The sequence below is a fragment of the Pseudophryne corroboree genome, chromosome 5, assembly GCF_028390025.1.
Source record: "Pseudophryne corroboree isolate aPseCor3 chromosome 5, aPseCor3.hap2, whole genome shotgun sequence".
Classification (NCBI taxonomy): domain Eukaryota; kingdom Metazoa; phylum Chordata; class Amphibia; order Anura; family Myobatrachidae; genus Pseudophryne; species Pseudophryne corroboree.
The window spans coordinates 249,451,520-249,470,971 of NC_086448.1; the positions used below are offsets into that span (position 1 = coordinate 249,451,520).

Consider the following 19,452-nt stretch of genomic DNA (forward strand, 5'->3'; position numbering starts at 1 on the left):
TAGCTGCGTAACGGGTGGGGTGCCCCCGCTACCGCAGGGGTAGCAAGCTGAAATGATTATACCACGCCTGTCAGCAGATACAGAATGGGGGTGGAAGGGGGAGAAAAATATTAAATACTGCTCAGAGAATGGCATGCTCACATTCTCTTCTCCCAGCCCTGCCACAGGTGTGGATCATTGGGTCGACATGCACTAGGTTGACACAGGAAAATGTTTGACACGAAAAAGGTCGACATGAGGGTTTTTGTTTTTTTTTACTGATTTTAGTGTTGTTTAATCCAGAAAACCATCTGGAACCCCAATTGGTGCACCACATCCCCTCGCATGGCTCAATTCACTCGCCAAACTTGGGCAAGTTACTATTCCCAATTGTCCACGTGGATTGTAAAGTATGGAAAAGTAAAAAAATGAAAGAAAAAAGTGAAAAACTCATGTTGACCTTTTTCCTTTGGCAACCTTTTTCATGTCGATATTGTCAGTGTCGACCTTTGAACCAAGTCGACCAATAGTGGTTGACCTAAGTGTGGTCGACCTAACAACCGCATACCCCCTGCCACAGACTGCATGTCAGAAGGAACGCTACTTTTGGGATATGGTAAAATCATAAAGTATTACAGAGCTAGAATTGAATGTGGCCGTCTGACAGCACTAAGATCATGGATTCGATTCCCACCATGGTCCTAACTGTGTTGAGTTTGTATATTCTCCCTGTGCTTGCTTGTGTTTCCTCCGGGTACTCCAGTTTCTACCCATAATCCCAAAAAATGCTGATAGGTTAATTGGCTCCCACAAAAAAAAATAACCCTAGTGTGTGATTAAAGGGTTAGAGACACTGGAGTACGAGGAAAGGCTTACTAGGTTAAATATATATACACTAGAAAAGAGGCATCTAAGAGGAGACATTTGGGGGTCATTATGACCTGATCGCACGCTACCCTCGCTGCATCGCCACACCCAATCTCGGGCTGGAGCGGCAGCATTACCACACCAAGCAGCAACTGCTTGTCACCTCCAGTATCACCGAAGCTCCTCTCCGGATAATGGGACATCAGTATACCAGGAATACTGGGCAGGGGACCACCCAGATATTTGTATCGTGTACACTACTGCACAACTGTAGGTGATCTCAAAAATCCAGCATTTATCTCTAGCAGCACTTTACCATATTCAAGGCAGAGATCATTTAACGCTGTTGATATATTTCTTTTCAGCATAAACAGTGTGAATCAGCAACTGTATGGTTTACCTTTGGTAACGCACGCAATATTTTTGACATAGCCTTACCTTCCTGTCTGATCTACTTAATCACTATTTGTGTGGATGCTGGCGTCAGTATAGATAGATAAGGGAGACGTATGTTTTTTGCTATATGTTTTTTGTATGCTGCTTATTCTTGACATTTGGCTGAAATGTAATGCATACTGTGTTATACACTTTGCCCGGCATATAAATAGTGTCAATGCATGTTACTGTTATGTCCATCACTTATTGCAAAAGTTCTTTAATGCCTAAATACAGGTTGAGTATCCCATATCCAAATATTCCGTAATACAGAATTATTTTGAGCAAGAGTGAGGTAGTGAAACCTTTGTTTTCTGATGGCTCAATGTACACAATCTTGGTTTAATACAAAAAGCTTTTAAAAATATTGTATTAAATGACCGTCAGGCTCTGTGTATAAGGTGTATATGAAACATAAATGAATTGTGTGAATGTACACACACTTCGTTTAATGCACAAAGTTATTAAACATATTGGCTTAAATTACCTTCAGGCTGTGTATATACGGTGTATATGAAACATAAATGCATTATGGCCCTCATTCCGAGTTGATCGCTAGCTGCTGTTGTTCGCTGCGTAGCGTTCAGTTAAAAAAGCGGCAAATCTGTGCATGCGTATGCTCCGCAATGCTCACGCGCGGCGTACGGGTACAAAGAGCATCGTGGTTTTGCACAGGTTCTAGCGACGCTTTCAGTCGCACTGGCGGTCGCAAGGAGATTGACTGGAAGTGGGAGTTTCTGGGTGGCAACTGACCATTTTCTGTGAGTGTTTGGAAAAACGCAGGCGTGGCCGGGCGTTTGCTGGGCAGGTATTTGACGTCATTTCCGTGTCACTCGTCGCAGCAATCATCGCACAGAATAAATAACTACAGGGCTGATCTTGTTTTGCACAAAATGTGTTTGCAGGTGCACCGCTGCACAGGCATTCGCACTCCTGCTATGCTAAAATACACTCCCCCGTGGGCGGCAACTATGCGTTTGCACGGCTACTAAAAGTAGCTAGCGAACGATCAACTCGGAATGAGGGCCTATGTGCTTAGACTTAGGTCCCATCGCCATGATATCTCATTATGGTATGCAATTATTCCAAAATACGGAAAAATCCCATATCCAAAATACTTCTGGTCCCAAACATTTTGGATAAGGGTTACTCAATCTGTAATAGGATTTTTTGCGCTGGTTGCCACATAATTGGCAACTATATCTTTTTCTAACTTGTAGTCAGGCACTTAGTTTCCATCCCATATCGTGCGGTATGAAACAAAACAAAAATGAGATATTAGTGGATTAAAACTTGATTTCTCTGACGTCCTAGTGGATGCTGGGGACTCCGTCAGGACCATGGGGAATAGCGGCTCCGCAGGAGACAGGGCACAAAAGTAAAAGCTTTAGGATCAGGTGGTGTGCACTGGCTCCTCCCCCTATGACCCTCCTCCAAGCCTCAGTTAGATTTTTGTGCCCGGCCGAGAAGGGTGCAATCTAGGTGGCTCTCCTAAAGAGCTGCTTAGAGTAAAAGTTAGGTTTTTTATTTTCAGCGAGTCCTGCTGGCAACAGGCTCACTGCATCGAGGGACTTAGGGGAGAGAAGTGAACTCACCTGCGTGCAGGATGGATTGGCTTCTTAGGCTACTGGACACCATTAGCTCCAGAGGGAGTCGGAACACAGGTCTCACCCTGGGGTTCGTCCCGGAGCCGCGCCGCCGACCCCCTTGCAGATGCCGAAAAGTGAAGAGGTCCAGAAACCGGCGGCAGAAGACTTTTCAGTCTTCATAAGGTAGCGCACAGCACTGCAGCTGTGCGCCATTGTTGTCAGCACACTTCATAGCAGCGGTCACTGAGGGTGCAGGGCGCTGGGGGGGGCGCCCTGGGCAGCAATGATAGTACCTTATTCTGGCTAAAAATACATCACATATAGCCCCTGGGGGCTATATGGATGTATTTAACCCCTGCCAGGTCTCAGAAAAACGGGAGAAGAAGCCCGCCGAAAAGGGGGCGGGGCCTATTCTCCTCAGCACACAGCGCCATTTTCCCTCACAGAAATGCTGGTGGGAAGGCTCCCAGGCTCTCCCCTGCACTGCACTACAGAAACAGGGTTAAAACAGAGAGGGGGGGCACTTATTTGGCGATATGACTATATATATTAAAATGCTATAAGGGAAAAACACTTATATAAAGGTTGTCCCTGTATAATTATAGCGTTTTTGGTGTGTGCTGGCAAACTCTCCCTCTGTCTCCCCAAAGGGCTAGTGGGGTCCTGTCCTCTATCAGAGCATTCCCTGTGTGTGTGCTGTGTGTCGGTACGTGTGTGTCGACATGTATGAGGACGATGTTGGTGAGGAGGCGGAGCAATTGCCTGTAATGGTGATGTCACTCTCTAGGGAGTCGACACCGGAATGGATGGCTTATTTAAGGAATTACGTGATAATGTCAACACGCTGCAAGGTCGGTTGACGACATGAGACGGCCGGCAAACCAATTAGTACCTGTCCAGGCGTCTCAAACACCGTCAGGGGCGTTAAAACGTCCTTTTACCTCAGTCGGTAGACACAGACACGGACACTGACTCCAGTGTCGACGGTGAAGAAACAAACGTATTTTCCTTTAGGGCCACACGTTACTTGTTAAGGGCAATGAAGGAGGTGTTACATATTTCTGATACTACAAGTACCACAAAAAAGGGTATTATGTGGAGTGTGAAAAAACTACCTGTAGTTTTTCCTGAATCAGATAAATTAAATGAAGTGTGTGATGATGCGTGGGTTTCCCCCGATAGAAAATTATTGGCGGTATACCCTTTCCCGCCAGAAGTTAGGGCGCGTTGGGAAACACCCCTTAGGGTGGATAAGGCGCTCACACGCTTATCAAAACAAGTGGCGGTACCGTCTCCAGATAGGGCCGCCCTCAAGGAGCCAGCTGATAGGAGGCTGGAAAATATCCTAAAAAGTATATACACACATACTGGTGTTATACTGCGACCAGCGATCGCCTCAGCCTGGATGTGCAGCGCTGGGGTGGCTTGGTCGGATTCCCTGGCTGAAAATATTGATACCCTTGACAGGGACAGTATTTTATTGACTATAGAGCATTTAAAGGATGCATTTCTATATATGCGAGATGCACAGAGGGATATTTGCACTCTGGCATCAACAGTAAGTGCGATGTCCATATCTGCCAGAAGTTGTTTATGGACACGACAGTGGTCAGGTGATGCAGATTCCAAACGGCACATGGAAGTATTGCCGTATAAAGGAGAAAAAGACAACGTCTTTTCAGCCTCAGTCCTTTCGTCCCCATAAGGGCAAGCGGGCAAAAGGCCAGTCATATCTGCCATGGGATAGAGGAAAGGGAAGAAGACTGCAGCAGGCAGCCCATTCCCAGAAACAGAAGCCCTCCACCGCTTCTGCCAAGTCCTCAGCATGACGCTGGGGCCGTACAAGCGGACTCGGGTGCGGTGGGGGGGGTCGTCTCAAGAGTTTCAGCACGCAGTGGGCTCACTCGCAAGTGGACCCCTGGATCCTACAAGTAGTATCCCAGGGGTACAGATTGGAAATTCGAGACGTCTCCCCCTCGCAGGTTCCTGAAGTCTGCTTTACCAACGTCTCCCTCCGACAGGGAGGCAGTAGTGGAAACAATTCACAAGCTGTATTCCCAGCAGGTGATAATCAAAGTACCCCTCCTACAACAAGGAAAGGGGTATTATTCCACACTATATTGTGGTACTGAAGCCAGATGGCTCGGTGAGACCTATTCTAAATCTGAAATAGTTGAACACTTACATACAAAGGTTCAAATCAAGATGGAGTCACTCAGAGCAGTGATAGCGAACCAGGAAGAAGGGGACTATATGGTGTCCCGGGACATCAGGGATGCTTACCTCCATGTCCCAATTTGCCCTTCTCACCAAGGGTACCTCAGGTTCGTGGTACAGAACTGTCACTATCAGTTTCAGACGCTGCCGGTTGGATTGTCCACGGCACCCCGGGTCCTTACCAAGGTAATGGCCGAAATGATGATTCTTCTTCAAAGAAAATGGACGATCTCCTGATAGGGGCAAGGTCCAGAGAACAGTTGGAGGTCGGAGTAGCACTATCTCAAGTAGTTCTACGACAGCACGGGTGGATTCTAAATATTCCAAAACCGCAGCTGTTTCCGACGACACGTCTGCTGTTCCTAGGGATGATTCTGGACACAGTCCAGAAAAAGGTGTTTCTCCCGGAGAAGAAAGCCAGGGAGTTATCCGAGCTAGTCAGGAACCTCCTAAAACCAGGAAAAGTGTCAGTGCATCATTGCACAAGGGTCCTGGGAAAAATGGTGGCTTCTTACGAAGCGATTCCATTCGGTAGATTTCACGCAAGAACTTTTCAGTGGGATCTGCTGGAAAAATGGTCCGGATCGCATCTTCAGATGCATCAGCGGATAACCCTGTCTCCAAGGACAAGGGTGTTTCTTCTGCGGTGGCTGCAGAGTGCTCATCTACTAAAGGGCCGCAGATTCGGCATTCAGGACTGGGTCCTGGTGACCACGGATGCCAGCCTGAGAGGCTGGGGAGCAGTCACACAGGGAAAAAATTTCCAGGGAGTGTGATCAAGTCTGGAGACTTCTCTCCACATAAATATACTGGAGCTAAGGGCAATTTACAATGTTCTAAGCTTAGCAAGACCTCTGCTTCAAGGTCAGCCGGTATTGATCCAGTGGGACAACATCACGGCAGTCGCCCACGTAAACAGACAGGGCGGCACAAGAAGCAGGAGGGCAATGGCAGAAACTGCAAGGATTCTTCGCTGGGCGAAAAATCATGTGATAGCACTGTCAGCAGTGTTCATTCCGGGAGTGGACAACTGGGAAGCAGACTTCCTCAGCAGGCACGACCTCCACCCGGGAGAGTGGGGACTTCATCGGGAAGTATTCCACATGATTGTGAACCGTTGGGAAAGACCAAAGGTGGACATGATGGCGTCCCGCCTGAACAAAAAACTGGACAGGTATTGCGCCAGGTCAAGAGACCCTCAAGCAATATCTGTGGACGTTCTGGTAACACCGTGGGTGTACCAGTCGGTGTATGTGTTCCCTCCTCTGCTTCTCATAACCAAGGTACTGAGAATTATAAGACGTAGAGGAGTAAGAACTATACTCGTGGCTCCGGATTGGCCAAGAAGGACGTGGCACCCGGAACTTCAAGAAATGCTCACAGAGGACTCATGGCCTCTGCCGCTAAGAAGGGACTTGCTTCAGCAAGTACCAGGTTTGTTCCAAGACTTACCGCGGCTGCGTTTGACGGCATGGCGGTGGAACGCCAGATCCTAAGGGAAAAAGGCATTCCGGAAGAGGTCATTCCTACCCTGGTCAAAGCCAGGAAGGAGGTGACCGCAAAACATTATCACCACATGTGGCGAAAATATGTTGCGTGGTGTGAGGCCAGGAAGGCCCCACGAAGAAATTTCAACTTGGTCGATTCCTGCATTTCCTGCAAACAGGAGTGTCTATGGGCCTAAAATTGGGGTCCATTAAGGTTCAAATTTCGGCCCTGTCAATTTTCTTCCAGAAAGAATTGGCTTCAGTTCCTGAAGTCCAGAAGTTTGTCAAGGGAGTATTGCATATACAACCCCCTTTTTGTGCCTCCAGTGGCACTGTGGGATCTCAACGTAGTTCTGGGATTCCTCAAATCACATTTTAAACCGCTCAAATCTGTGGATTTGAAATATCTCACATGAAAAGTGACCATGCTGTTGGCCCTGGCCTCGGCCAGGCGAGTGTCAGAATTGGCGGCTTTGTCTCACAAAAGCCATATCTGATTGTCCATTCGGACAGGGCAGAGCTGCGGACTCGTCCCCAGTTTCTTCCTAAGGTGGTGTCAGCGTTTCACCTGAACCAGCTTATTGTGGTGCCTGCGGCTACTAGGGACTTGGAGGACTCCAAGTTGCTAGATGTTGTCAGGGCCCTGAAAATATAGGTTTCCAGGACGGCTGGAGTCAGGAAAACTGACTCGCTGTTATCCTGTATGCACCCAACAAACTGGGTGCTCTTGCTTCTAAGCAGACGATTGCTCGTTGGATTTGTAGCACATTTCAACTTGCACATTCTGTGGCAGGCCTGCCACAGCCTAAATCTGTCAAGGCCCATTCCACAAGGAAGGTGGGCTCATCCTGGGCGGCTGCCCGAGGGGTCTCGGCATTACAACTCTGCCGAGCAGCTACGTGGTCGGGGGAGAACACGTTTGTAAAATTCTACAAATTTGATACCCTGGCTAAAGAGGACCTGGAGTTCTCTCATTCGGTGCTGCAGAGTCATCCGCACTCTCCCGCCTGTTTGGGAGCTTTGGTATAATCCCCATGGTCCTGACGGAGTCCCCAGCATCCACTAGGACGTCAGAGAAAATAAGATTTTACTTACCGATAAATCTATTTCTCGTAGTCCGTAGTGGATGCTGGGCGCCCATCCCAAGTGCGGATTGTCTGCAATACTTGTACATAGTTATTGTTACAAAAATCGGGTTATTATTGTTGTGAGCCATCTTTTCAGAGGCTTCGCTGTTATCATGCTGTTAACTGGGTTCAGATCACAGGTTGTACAGTGTGATTGGTGTGGCTGGTATGAGTCTTACCCGGGATTCAAAATCCTTCCTTATTGTGTACGCTCGTCCGGGCACAGTATCCTAACTGAGGCTTGGAGGAGGGTCATAGGGGGAGGAGCCAGTGCACACCACCTGATCCTAAAGCTTTTACTTTTGTGCCCTGTCTCCTGCGGAGCCGCTATTCCCCATGGTCCTGACGGAGTCCCCAGCATCCACTACGGACTACGAGAAATAGATTTATCGGTAAGTAAAATCTTATTTTATCTTGAATGCACACATACTTTATGACACTCTGCTGCTTACTGGTAATAATGGCAGACTAACCGTATTTTCTATTGGGTATATATGATTGGTTTTCTTGTACAAATTTTCGTTCTATGGTATCCATAGTAATATATTTTTCCACATACAAATGACCATCTCTTTCAGTACTTGAACTTGTGATCCATATCGTCACATTTACTGTGAGTATTCATTACCCTTTCCCAAGTGCTCATTTGTTTACCAAAACAAAGTGACAACAGAGGCAAGCATAACACCTGCAGACATACCCCACTGAAGATGTCCAATCTCATCTGATCTTGGAAGTCAAGCAGTGGAGGGCTGGGTCAGTACTTGGATGAGAGACCACTTTGGATCACCCTGGTACTGCAACTAATTCTGCCTGTTTACTTGTCACCATTAAAGAGCACCTTTGGCACTTCGGCTTCTTTGACCTATGATTCAACTTCCTGCAATAATTCTTCCGTATGGGATTTACGCAGAAAACATTATTGGCCTTATATCTCACAGCATAAGGACATTACCATAGCCATATTGTGACTACATATCGACCACAAATATACCCAATTCGGCTTGCATTGTAGCGTCTGAGCTAGAAATTGAACATTTTATTATCGTTTCTTTTCATATTTTCGCTTTGTTATTGATTAACATATATCGGCATCAATGGAACTCCCTTAAATAATTTTTTTAAGAGACTTTATTAAAAAATGTTGATCTTATCAGTTACCAGAATTTGAACACAACAGTCTGTCTGTACTAGAGTGCTCTCTAACAAGAGTCTTCTACTTTCTACTCGCTCTGTGCTTACATAGTTTTAATGTACAGTATGTCTTAGGTTATGAAGGCAGAACATTGATAATAAGGGTGCCTGTTTTATAATATACAGTTGCATGTGGGTGAAAGAAAATAATCACAAGGCAGATACGTCACAACATTAAACACTCTGAAGAATGCTATCCTAAATGATTTGTATATTTTTTTTTCTTTTGTAAATAGGTGCATGAGTGCAGCCATTAGAAATTCCGGATTACAGATTGAAGATGTGGGCTACATAAATGCTCATGCCACCTCCACTCCTCTTGGGGATGCCGCAGAGAACAGAGCTATCAAAATGCTCTTTAAGGAACATGCATATTCTCTAGCAGTATCTGCTACTAAAGGTGCAACAGGTCATTTGCTTGGCGCTGCTGGCGCTATAGAAGCCGCCTTCACAGTTCTTTCCTGTTATTATGGAACACTACCGCCTACTCTAAACCTTGATAGAACGGAGCCTGAGTTTGACCTTAATTATGTCCCTGTTACAGCACAAGTGTGGAAACCTGGAAAGAGACGTGTAGCTGTAAGCAATTCATTTGGCTTTGGAGGCACGAATGCAGCACTGTGTTTTGGCAATTTGTGAAAGTTTATTTGTAATTTTTACACTTGTCCAGAATAAATTTTAAATATATTTGCAAACATAAACTTTGTCTGACTTTTGTGAAATTTGAAATGTTTAATCTTTATATCGACTTGCATGAACGGTTAATTAAAGTTATAATAACCCCAAAACCAAATCGATATTATAAAAAGGTACACATGTATAAATGTCCCATTACTACTTGTATCATAGCTTAGTGGAAGCTGTTATGCGTCTTACTACAGAGGCAAACTGCATCATTCTTCAATGTTGTTGTTTTACTTGTAAGAAAAAGAAAATGCCCTGTTAAATCCCAAATTTGTGATTTGGCCACTTTGAAGCTCATTGATTTCCTCCCAGAAGCCTGCTGTGCTTAGAAAAACTCTCTACCCATTGTAGCTACTGTATATTTCAATAAAAATACTTGCATACATTTTCTATGCTATGCTATTACTTGCTCTTTCCTGCGTGAATATGATCTGTACACAAGGTCTTGGGGCATTTGAATACCACCAAGGATGTCCAGCTTTAATTACAGGGGCTGCTAGAAACAATAGGTAATAGCTTCAGTCACTTGTTTGTATTTTTGGTGTAATTGTTTATTACATCTCCTAATTGTGTCTAAAGCTGGGTACACACCTATACAATCGTCAGCCCGTTCTTCCGGTCGCTGGTTGTAGAGGTGTGTATAGAGTGCCTATGCAGGAGCGTTATCCGCTTAATGGTTTATAATGGTCAGAACAAGGAGGTTGCATCTTATGTGCTGCACATGTGACCCCCTAATCCCCAAAGAGGACCCACGACCCGCTTGCTGCTGCCGCCTCCTCCACATCACAAGCGGTCACAGCTGGCTATACACACAGCCCGACTGATAGGGCTACTCGAACAGCCATGTATTGAACAAGTGTGTACCCAGCTTAAGAAGAGCGGTCCTCCAACCTACATCCTGTATATTGGCTCAGAAAGGGGGAAGTCAGATGACTCCTGTGCCACTTCCCGCTAAAGGAATAAGGAAGAGATTCAGGAATTCCTCCCATTGGAATTAAGCATTTATTTGTGTGCTCCATTTAATTAATGGGATAAGCCTTTGGTTTAGCAATAGTTCAGGTAGTAGTACAAGTGTTTGTACCATCATTCCTTAAACCAGTCACAAAAGCACTACATTAGCTTCACTTGAAATCAATATGTATGAAAATCACTGAACTAATTAATAGGTCTACTGTTTAGGGATATTTGTGGCAAAGTGTACCCCCCACCCTTAGTAACGGTCAATCAACTTTGGTGCACCCATCTCAGTTTTAAGTCCAACCCTGCATTTCTCTATACGTCCTCATGTCCGGTTATGCCTAGAACAGGCATGTCAAAATCCCCACTGGGCCAAATATTCATGGCCTTATAGTGTGTGGGCAGCAAGAATTAAAACATGTAATGTAATATATATTATATATGTGTGTGTGTGTGTGTTGTATATATACAGTACATATAGTTAAATACATACACATAAGATTGTTACTCCCAGCGCTCACTCTTAAACAATAAATTCCAATATGCAATTTAGCAAATATATGTATCCAATTTTCTCTTACGTCCTAGAGGATACTGGGGTCCATTTTTTACCATGGGGTATAGACGGATCCACTAGGAGCCATGGGCACTTTAAGAATTTGATAGTGTGGGCTGGCTCCTCCCTCTATGTCCCTCCTACCAGACTCTGTTTATAAAATGTTCCCGGAGGAGCCGGTCATGCTGAAGGAAGCTGCTGAAGAATTTTCTACATTTATTTTATATGTTTGCTATTATCAGTCAGGGCTGGTTGGCACCAGCCTGCCTGCTTCGTGGGACTTGGGGGGGGGGGGGGGGGAACGGCCCTCCAACCTCTTGAAGAGTTAATAGTCCCGTTCCCCGCTGACAGGACACTGAGCTCCTGAGGGAAGTATTCGTAAGCCCCACCACGGCGAGCGTACATTACCGCAGCACGCCACCACCCCTACCAGAGCCAGAAGAAAGAAGAGTGGTGAGTACTGAGACAGTCATTATGGCGGCACAAGGGTACAAAGGCGCACGACTTCTAAACGGGGCGGAATGCGTCTCCAGACACAGTACACAGCTGCGTCTCAGTACACTGTACACGGTAGCACTTACTGGCAACACAGCCTTAAAACGGTTTATGTCCATTGTAAGCACCAAATTCCTCAGCCAGTATAAAAAAAGCAGGAAGACTGCACGCCATTGAAGGGTCAGTGCTTCACTATGAGAGGATCCAGCAGCTCGCCAGCACCATTTTCCCTCTGCAGACTGACAGCGACGCGCAGCTCCTCCAATGCGACTCCAAATTACCTTAGCGGTACCAGGGGGTCATAGCAGGAGGGGAGCGATTACTAGTGGACTAAGTCCCCTATCAGGGTACTTAGTCTGCGACCTGGCTAAGCTTGGCAATAGTGGTAAGGGCGCAGTGGGGGCTGGCTCCAAACAATTATGTCTCCCTGAAGGGTTATGTGTGCTGTCGCATTTACATTATGTCAGGCAAAGAGTGTGTTTCTTGTACAACTGAGTGTTCTTCACCAGGGGGCTCACTACTGGGTACTCAGGGTTCACGGTATAGCGGGGCTGAACCAGAGTCGGATAATTCTCTGAAAGGAATGATCTCCACTCTTTCTACAAAATTGTCCCGCAATGAGAAAGAGACGCAAAGACTCCCAAAACAGCGTCTCAATCCCCTCCCATTTGTCCGCAAAAGCTATCTCTGGCCCATATCCTGCAGTCTGACTCTGAGGGGTCAGACTTGGAGGAGGGTGAGGTAGACTTGAAGGGGGGGATGAACCTCTGTCACAGGGAATAGAGGCTCTTATAGAAGCTATCAGAGATGGTCTGCATATTCCTGATAAGGTGCCAGAGGAGTGTGAGAAATCTTAATTTAATATAAAAAAAAAGTCCTCAGTCACTTTTCCTGTGTCAAAGGAATTGAAGAACCGTGGGTTAATCCTGATAAGAAATTTCAGATCCCAAAAAGGTTGCGCTCATCTTTTCCCTTTCCTCTGGAGATAGTGGACGCATCAGTCTCTAGGCTGTCACGAAAAAATGTATTGCCTGTTCCTGGTGAAGCCTCCCTAAAAAACACGGCTGATCATAAACTTGAGACTACACTCAAATCATTGTACACAGCTGCTGGGGTGGCCCAAAGACCCACTATTGCATGTGCGTGGATCACAAAAGCCATTGCAAAATGGTCAGGTTACCTAATTGAGGGATTAGATTCCTTGTTTAGGGGGTATGTTTTACTCCTGCAGCATATACAGGGCTCTGCGAACTTTATGGTGGAAGCCATAGAAGAGACAGGCTTGCTTAACGCACGCACCACCGCTATAGCAGTGTCTGCAAACAGGGGCTTGTGGTTACGCCAGTGGACTGCTGACGCGGACTCCAGGAAAGGCGTGGAAGGCCTTCCATTCACAAGAGAGGCCTTGTTTGGAGATAAACTAGACAAACGGATCTCCACAGCTACTGCGGGTAAGTCTGCATATCTTCCTTCCGCAGCACCCCCAACCAAGAAGACTTATTCAGCTTCTAAGTTGCAGTCCTTTCAGACGGCCAAGTTCATGGGCAAATCCAAAGGTGCTTCTACGTCCTCCAGCGGTAAACCACGCAAGCCAGCAACTTCAGGTGCTCAGGAACAGAGCTCAGGCTCTGCTTCCTCAAAGACTTCAACATGACGGTGGACCGCAATGCCTGGAAGGCTGTCAGGTGGGAGCTCGACTACAATTCTTCAGTCAGATCTGGTCAAGTTCGTGCCAGGATCCCTGGGTCATAGATCTTATTTCCCAGGGCTACAGACTGGAGTTCCAAAAGCTCCCACCTCACAGATTCTTCAAATCAGGCTTGCCAGTTTCACAAGAGGCAAGTATAACTTTAACTTTGGTCAAAGAGAAAAAAATTGCACGTCAATCACAGTGTAAAGGCTAGAGATGTCAATGCTACTCAACATTGATATCTCTAGCCTTTACACTGTGATTCCCAATGATCAGGGCTTATTGGCTGTTAAAAGGTTGATTACTGGTAATGCTCTGTATAAAGGTCCTGATGTTGAATTTTTTTTGGAGTTGTTAGAAATGGTTTTGACGTGCAATTTTTTTCTCTTTGATGGGAAATTTTATTTGCAAACGTCATGATGTGCGATGGGGTCCAGTGTGGCTCCATCGTACGCAAACGCATATATGTTTATGGACGAACAAGACATATTTTTCAACAATCACCTTTTTAATGATCACATCCATTTTTATGTTAGATATATCGATGATTTGTTTATTATCTGGTCAGGGGGACATGATGCCCTCGTTAGGTTATTGGAAGAGCACAATGGATCAGATCATCCGGTTAATTCACGTACAACATCAGCCCTGATACAGTTAATTATCTGGATGTAAAGTCACGATCAAACATGGCAAAGTCAACACTGAATTATACAGTAAGTTGACTGATAGAAACACATTGCTCCATGCACGGAGCTTTCATCCTAGACCCCTTAAGTTCGGATTGCCCTATTTGCAGTTTCTGCGTGCTATTAGGATTTGTAGTAATCATGAGCAGGCAGAAGTTCAGATAGACGATATGATTTGCAAATTCAACAGTAGAGGATACGGTATGGATCTATTGTTGAAGGCTAAAGTACGAGCCTTGGGTTGTAGTAGGGAGTCTCTGCTACATTCCAGAAAGGATAAACAAGAGACTGGTAGGATGCTTTGGTTTAATCATTACAGCACTGCAAGTGGAGCTGTGATTAATTCAGCAAAGAAATTATGGCCTATAGTTGCCACTTATCAGGATCTGAATTTGGGCAATACCACTATTATGCCATGTTATACACGTGGGCGTAATATTAGGGACTGGGTAATGAAGACCGATATCACGGGTCTTCAGACACATCAGAGTGTGCAGAGTAGCTTTATGACTCTTAAAAAAGGATGCTTTAGGTGCCTCAACTGTGTTACATGCAGTGCACTGATGGTGGGGAAAACAAATTCACATCCACACAGTGGTAAGAAGTATGAGATCAGATACAGAGTTACGTGCACCACGAAATTTATAATATACATGATTGTATGCCCTTGTGGTAAGAATTACATAGGGAAGACTGACCGTACACTTAGAGAGCGTATGGCCAGTCATAAATTGGCCATTCGCAACGCACTAAGTTCTGGCAATAGTGACCAACCTGTGGCACGTAATTTTTTAAGTGCTGGCCATAGTTTGGCGTCACTTAAGTACATTATAATAGATCATGAACCAGCTAGGCTCAGAGGCGGGGATCGGTCTTTACACCTCCTGCAGAAGGAAGCTTGGTGGATCCACGAGCTAGGAACACTTTCACCTAGAGGTTTAAATGAAACTCCTGGTCTACATTGTTTTCTGTAGACTGTTATGCTTTGATTATTTCTCTAACGTCCTAAGTGGATGCTGGGGACTCCGTCAGGACCATGGGGTTTAGCGGCTCCGCAGGAGACAGGGCACAATAATAAAAGCTTTAGGATCAGGTGGTGTGCACTGGCTCCTCCCCCTATGACCCTCCTCCAAGCCTCAGTTAGATCTTTGTGCCCGGCCGAGAAGGGTGCAATCTAGGTGGCTCTCCTGAGCTGCTTAGAATAAAAGTTTAAGTTAGGTTTTTTATTTTCAGTGAGTCCTGCTGGCAACAGGCTCACTGCTACGAGGGACTTAGGGGAGAGAAGTAAACTCACCTGCGTGCAGGATGGATTTGCTTCTTAGGCTACTGGACACCATTAGCTCCAGAGGGAGTCGGAACACAGGTCTCACCCTGGGGTTCGTCCCGGAGCCGTGCCGCCGACCCCCCTTGCAGATGCCGAAGTTGAAGAGGTCCAGAAACAGGCGGCAGAAGACTTCCAGTCTTCATAAGGTAGCGCACAGCACTGCAGCTGTGCGCCATTGTTGTCAGCACACTTCATACCAGCGGTCACTGAGGGTGCAGGGCGCTGGGGGGGGCGCCCTGGGCAGCAATGTATTATACCTTTTTTATGGCTAAAATACATCACATATAGCCCTTGAGGCTATATGGATGTATTTAACCCCTGCCAGATCTCACAAACTCCGGGAGAAGAGCCCGCCGTTTTAGGGGGCGGGGCCTATTCTCCTCAGCACACGGCGCCATTTTCCTGCTCAGCTCTGCTGTGAGGAAGGCTCCCAGGCTCTCCCCTGCACTGCACTACAGAAACAGGGTTAAAACAGAGAAGGGGGGCACTTATTTGGCGATATGATTACATATGTGAAAATGCTATAAGGGAAAACACTTGTATAAGGGGTTGTCCCTGTATAATTATAGCGTTTTTGGTGTGTGCTGGCAAACTCTGCCTCTGTCTCCCCAAAGGGCTAGTGGGGTCCTGTCCTCTATCAGAGCATTCCCTGTGTGTGTGCTGTGTGTCGGTACGTGTGTGTCGACATGTAGGAGGACGATGTTGGTGAGGAGGCGGAGCAAATTGCCTGTATTGGTGATGTCACTCTCTAGGGAGTCGACACCGGAATGGATGGCTTATTTAGGAATTACGTGATAATGTCAACACGATGCAAGGTCGGTTGACGACATGAGACGGCCGGCAAACAAATTAGTACCTGTCCAGGCGTCTCAGACACCGTCAGGGGCTTGTAAAAACGCCCATTTACCTCAGTTGGTCGACACAGACACGGACACTGACTTCAGTGTCGACGGTGGAAAAAAAAAAAAAAACGTATTTTCCTTTAGGGCCACACGTTACATGTTAAGGGCAATGAAGGAGGTGTTACATATTTCTGATACTACAAGTACCACAAATAAGGGTATTATGTAGGGTGGGAATAATCTACTTGTAGTTTTTCCTGAATCAGATAAATTAAAGTGTGTGATGATACGTGGGTTTCCTCCGATAGAAAATTATTGGAGGTATACCCTTTCCCGCCAGAAGTGAGGGCGAGTTGGGAAACACACCTTAGGGTGGATAAGGCGCTCACACGCTTATAAAAACAAGTGGCGTTACCGTCTCCAGATACGGCCGCCCTCAAAGAGCCAGCTGATAGGAAGCTGAAAAATATCCTAAAAAGTATATACACACATACTGGTGTTATACTACGACCAGCAATCGCCTCAGCCTGGATGTGCAGCGCTGGGGGGGCTTGGTCGGATTTCCTGACTGAAAATATTGATACCCTTGACAGGAACAATATTTTATTGACTATAGAGCATTTTAAGGATGCATTTCTATATATGCGAGATGCGCAGAGGGATATTTGCATTCTGGCATCAAGAGTAGATGTGATGTCCATATCTGCCAGACGATGTTTATAGACACGACAGTGGTCAGGTGATGCAGATTCCAGACGGCACATGGAAGTATTGCCGTATAAAGGGGCGGTCCATCGGACCTGGTGGCCATGGCAACAGCTGGAAAATCCACTTTTGTTACCCCAAGTCACATCTCAGCAGAAAAGGACACAGTCTTTTCAGTCTCAGTCCTTTCGTACCCATAAAGGCAGGCGGGCAAAAGGCCAGTCATATCTGCCCAGGGTTAGAGGAAAGGGAAGAAGACTGCAGCAGGCAGCCCATTCCCAGGAACAGAAGTCCTCCACAGCTTCTGCCAAGTCCGCAGCATGACGCTGGGGCCATACAAGCGGACTCAGGTGCGGGGGGGGTCATCTCAAGAGTTTCAGCACGCAGTGGGCTCACTCGCAAGTGGACTCCTGGATCCTACACGTAGTATCCCAGGTGTACATTGGAAATTCGAGACGTCTTCCCCTCACAAGTTCCTGAAGTCTGCTTTACCAACGTCTCCCTCCGACAGGGAGGCAGTATTGGAAAGAAATTCACAGGCTGTATTCCCAGCAGGTGATAATCAAAGTACCCCTCCTACAACAAGGGAAGGGGTATTATTCCACACTATATTGTGGTACTGAAGCCAAACGGCTCGGTGAGATCTAAAAGATTTGAACAATTACATACAAGGGTTCAAATCAAGATGGAGTCACTCAGAGCAGTGATAGCGAACCAGGACGATATGGTGTCACTGGATATCAGGGACGCTTACCTACATGTCCAAATTTTGCCCTTCTCACCAAGGGTATCTCAGGTTCGTGGTACAGAACTGTCACTATCAGTTCAGACGCTGCCGTTTGGATTGTCCACGGCACCCCGGGTCTTTACCATGGTAATGGCCGAAATGATGATTCTTCCTAAAAGAAATATGGACGCTTTCCTGATAAGGGCAAGGTCCAGAGAACAGTTGGCGGTCGGAGTAGCACTATCTCAAGTAGTTCTACGACAGCACGAGTGGATTCTAAATATTCCAAAATCGCAGCTTTTTCCGACGACACGTCTAATGTTCCTAGGAATGATTCTGGACACAGTCCAGAAAAGGATGTTTTCTCCCGGAGAAGAAGACCAGGGAGTTATCCGAGCTAGTCAGGAACCTCCTACAACCAGGAAAAGTATCAGTGCATCATTGCACAAGGGTCCTGTGAAAAATGGTGGTTTCTTACAAAGCGATCCCATTCGGTAGATTTCACGCAAGAACCTTTCAGTGGAATCTGCTGGGAAAATGGTCCGGATCGCATCTTCAGATGCATCAGCGGACAACCCTGTCTCCAAGGACAAGGGTGTTTTTTTCTGCGGTGGCTGCAGAGTGCTCATCTATGAAAGGGCCGCAGATTCGACATTCAGGACTGGGTCCTGGTGACCACGGATGCCAGCCTGAGTGGCTGGGGAGCAGTCACACAAGGAAAAAATTTCCAGGGAGTGTGATCAAGTCTGGAGACTTCTCTCCACATAAATATACTGGAGCTAAGGGCAATTTACAAGGCTCTAAGCTTAGCAAGACCTCTGCTTCAAGGTCAGCCGGTATTGATCCAGTGGGACAACATCACGGCAGTCGCCCACGTAAACAGACAGGGCGGCACATGAAGCAGGAGGGAAATGGCAGAAACTGCAAGGATTCTTCGCTGGGCGAAAAATCATGTGATAACACTCTCAGCAGTGTTAATTCCGGGAATGGAAAACTGGGAAGAAAACTTCCTCAGCAGGCATAACCTCCACCCGGGAGAGTGGGGACTTCAGCGGGAAGTCTTCCACATGATTGTAAACCGTTGGGAAAAACCAAAGGTGGACATGATGGCGTCCCGCCTGAACAAAAAACTAGACAAATATTGCGCCAGGTCAAGGGACCCTCAGGCAATAGCGGTGGACGCTCTGGTAACACTGTGGGTGTACCAGTCAGTGTATGTGTTCCCTCCTATGCATCTCATACCAAAAGTACTGAGAATCATAAGAAGGAGATGAGTAAGAACGATACTCGTGGTTCCGGATGGGTCAAGAAGGACTTGGTACCCGGAACTTCAAGAGATGCTCACGGAAGAACCGTGGCCTCTACCTTTAAGAAAGGACCTGCTCCAGCAGGGGCCTTGTCTGTTCCAAGACTTACCGCGGCTGCGTTTGACGGCATGGCAGTTGAACGCCGGATCCTGAAAGGGCATTCCAGATGAAGTCATCCCTACCCTGGTCGAAGCCAGGAAGGATGTAACCGCAAAACATTTTCACCGCATTTGGCGAAAATATGTTGCGTGGTGTGAGGCCAAGAAGGTCCCTACAGAGGAATTCCAACTGGGTCGTTTCCTACATTTCCTGAAAACAGGACTGTCTATGGGCCTAAAATTAGGGTCCATTAAGGTTCAAATTTCGACCCTGTCAAATTTCTTCCAGAAAGAACTGGCTTCAGTGCCTGAAGTTCAGACGTTTGTAAAAGGGGTACTGCATATACAGCCTCCTTTTGTGCCCCCAGTGGCACCTTGGGATCTCAATGTTGTTTTGAGTTTCCTAAAGTCACATTGGTGATCCACTCACCACTGTGGAATTAAAATATTTCACATGAAAGGTGAAGATTCTATTAGCCCTGG

General features: G+C 46.4%; 1 protein-coding gene across 2 annotated transcripts in view; it reads left to right on the forward strand.

Annotated features, from left to right (window-relative positions):
* OXSM (3-oxoacyl-ACP synthase, mitochondrial) overlaps nt 1-9,596 on the forward strand; it is a 152,920-nt gene extending 143,324 nt beyond the window's left edge. For both annotated transcript variants that reach the window (XM_063922238.1, XM_063922239.1), the window contains exon 3: nt 9,132-9,596. In XM_063922238.1, coding sequence (XP_063778308.1) covers nt 9,132-9,534 — 403 coding nt within the window. In that variant the 3' untranslated portion in view covers nt 9,535-9,596. The remainder of the gene's footprint in view (nt 1-9,131) is intronic.
* The last annotated feature ends 9,856 nt before the right edge of the window (nt 9,597-19,452 follow it).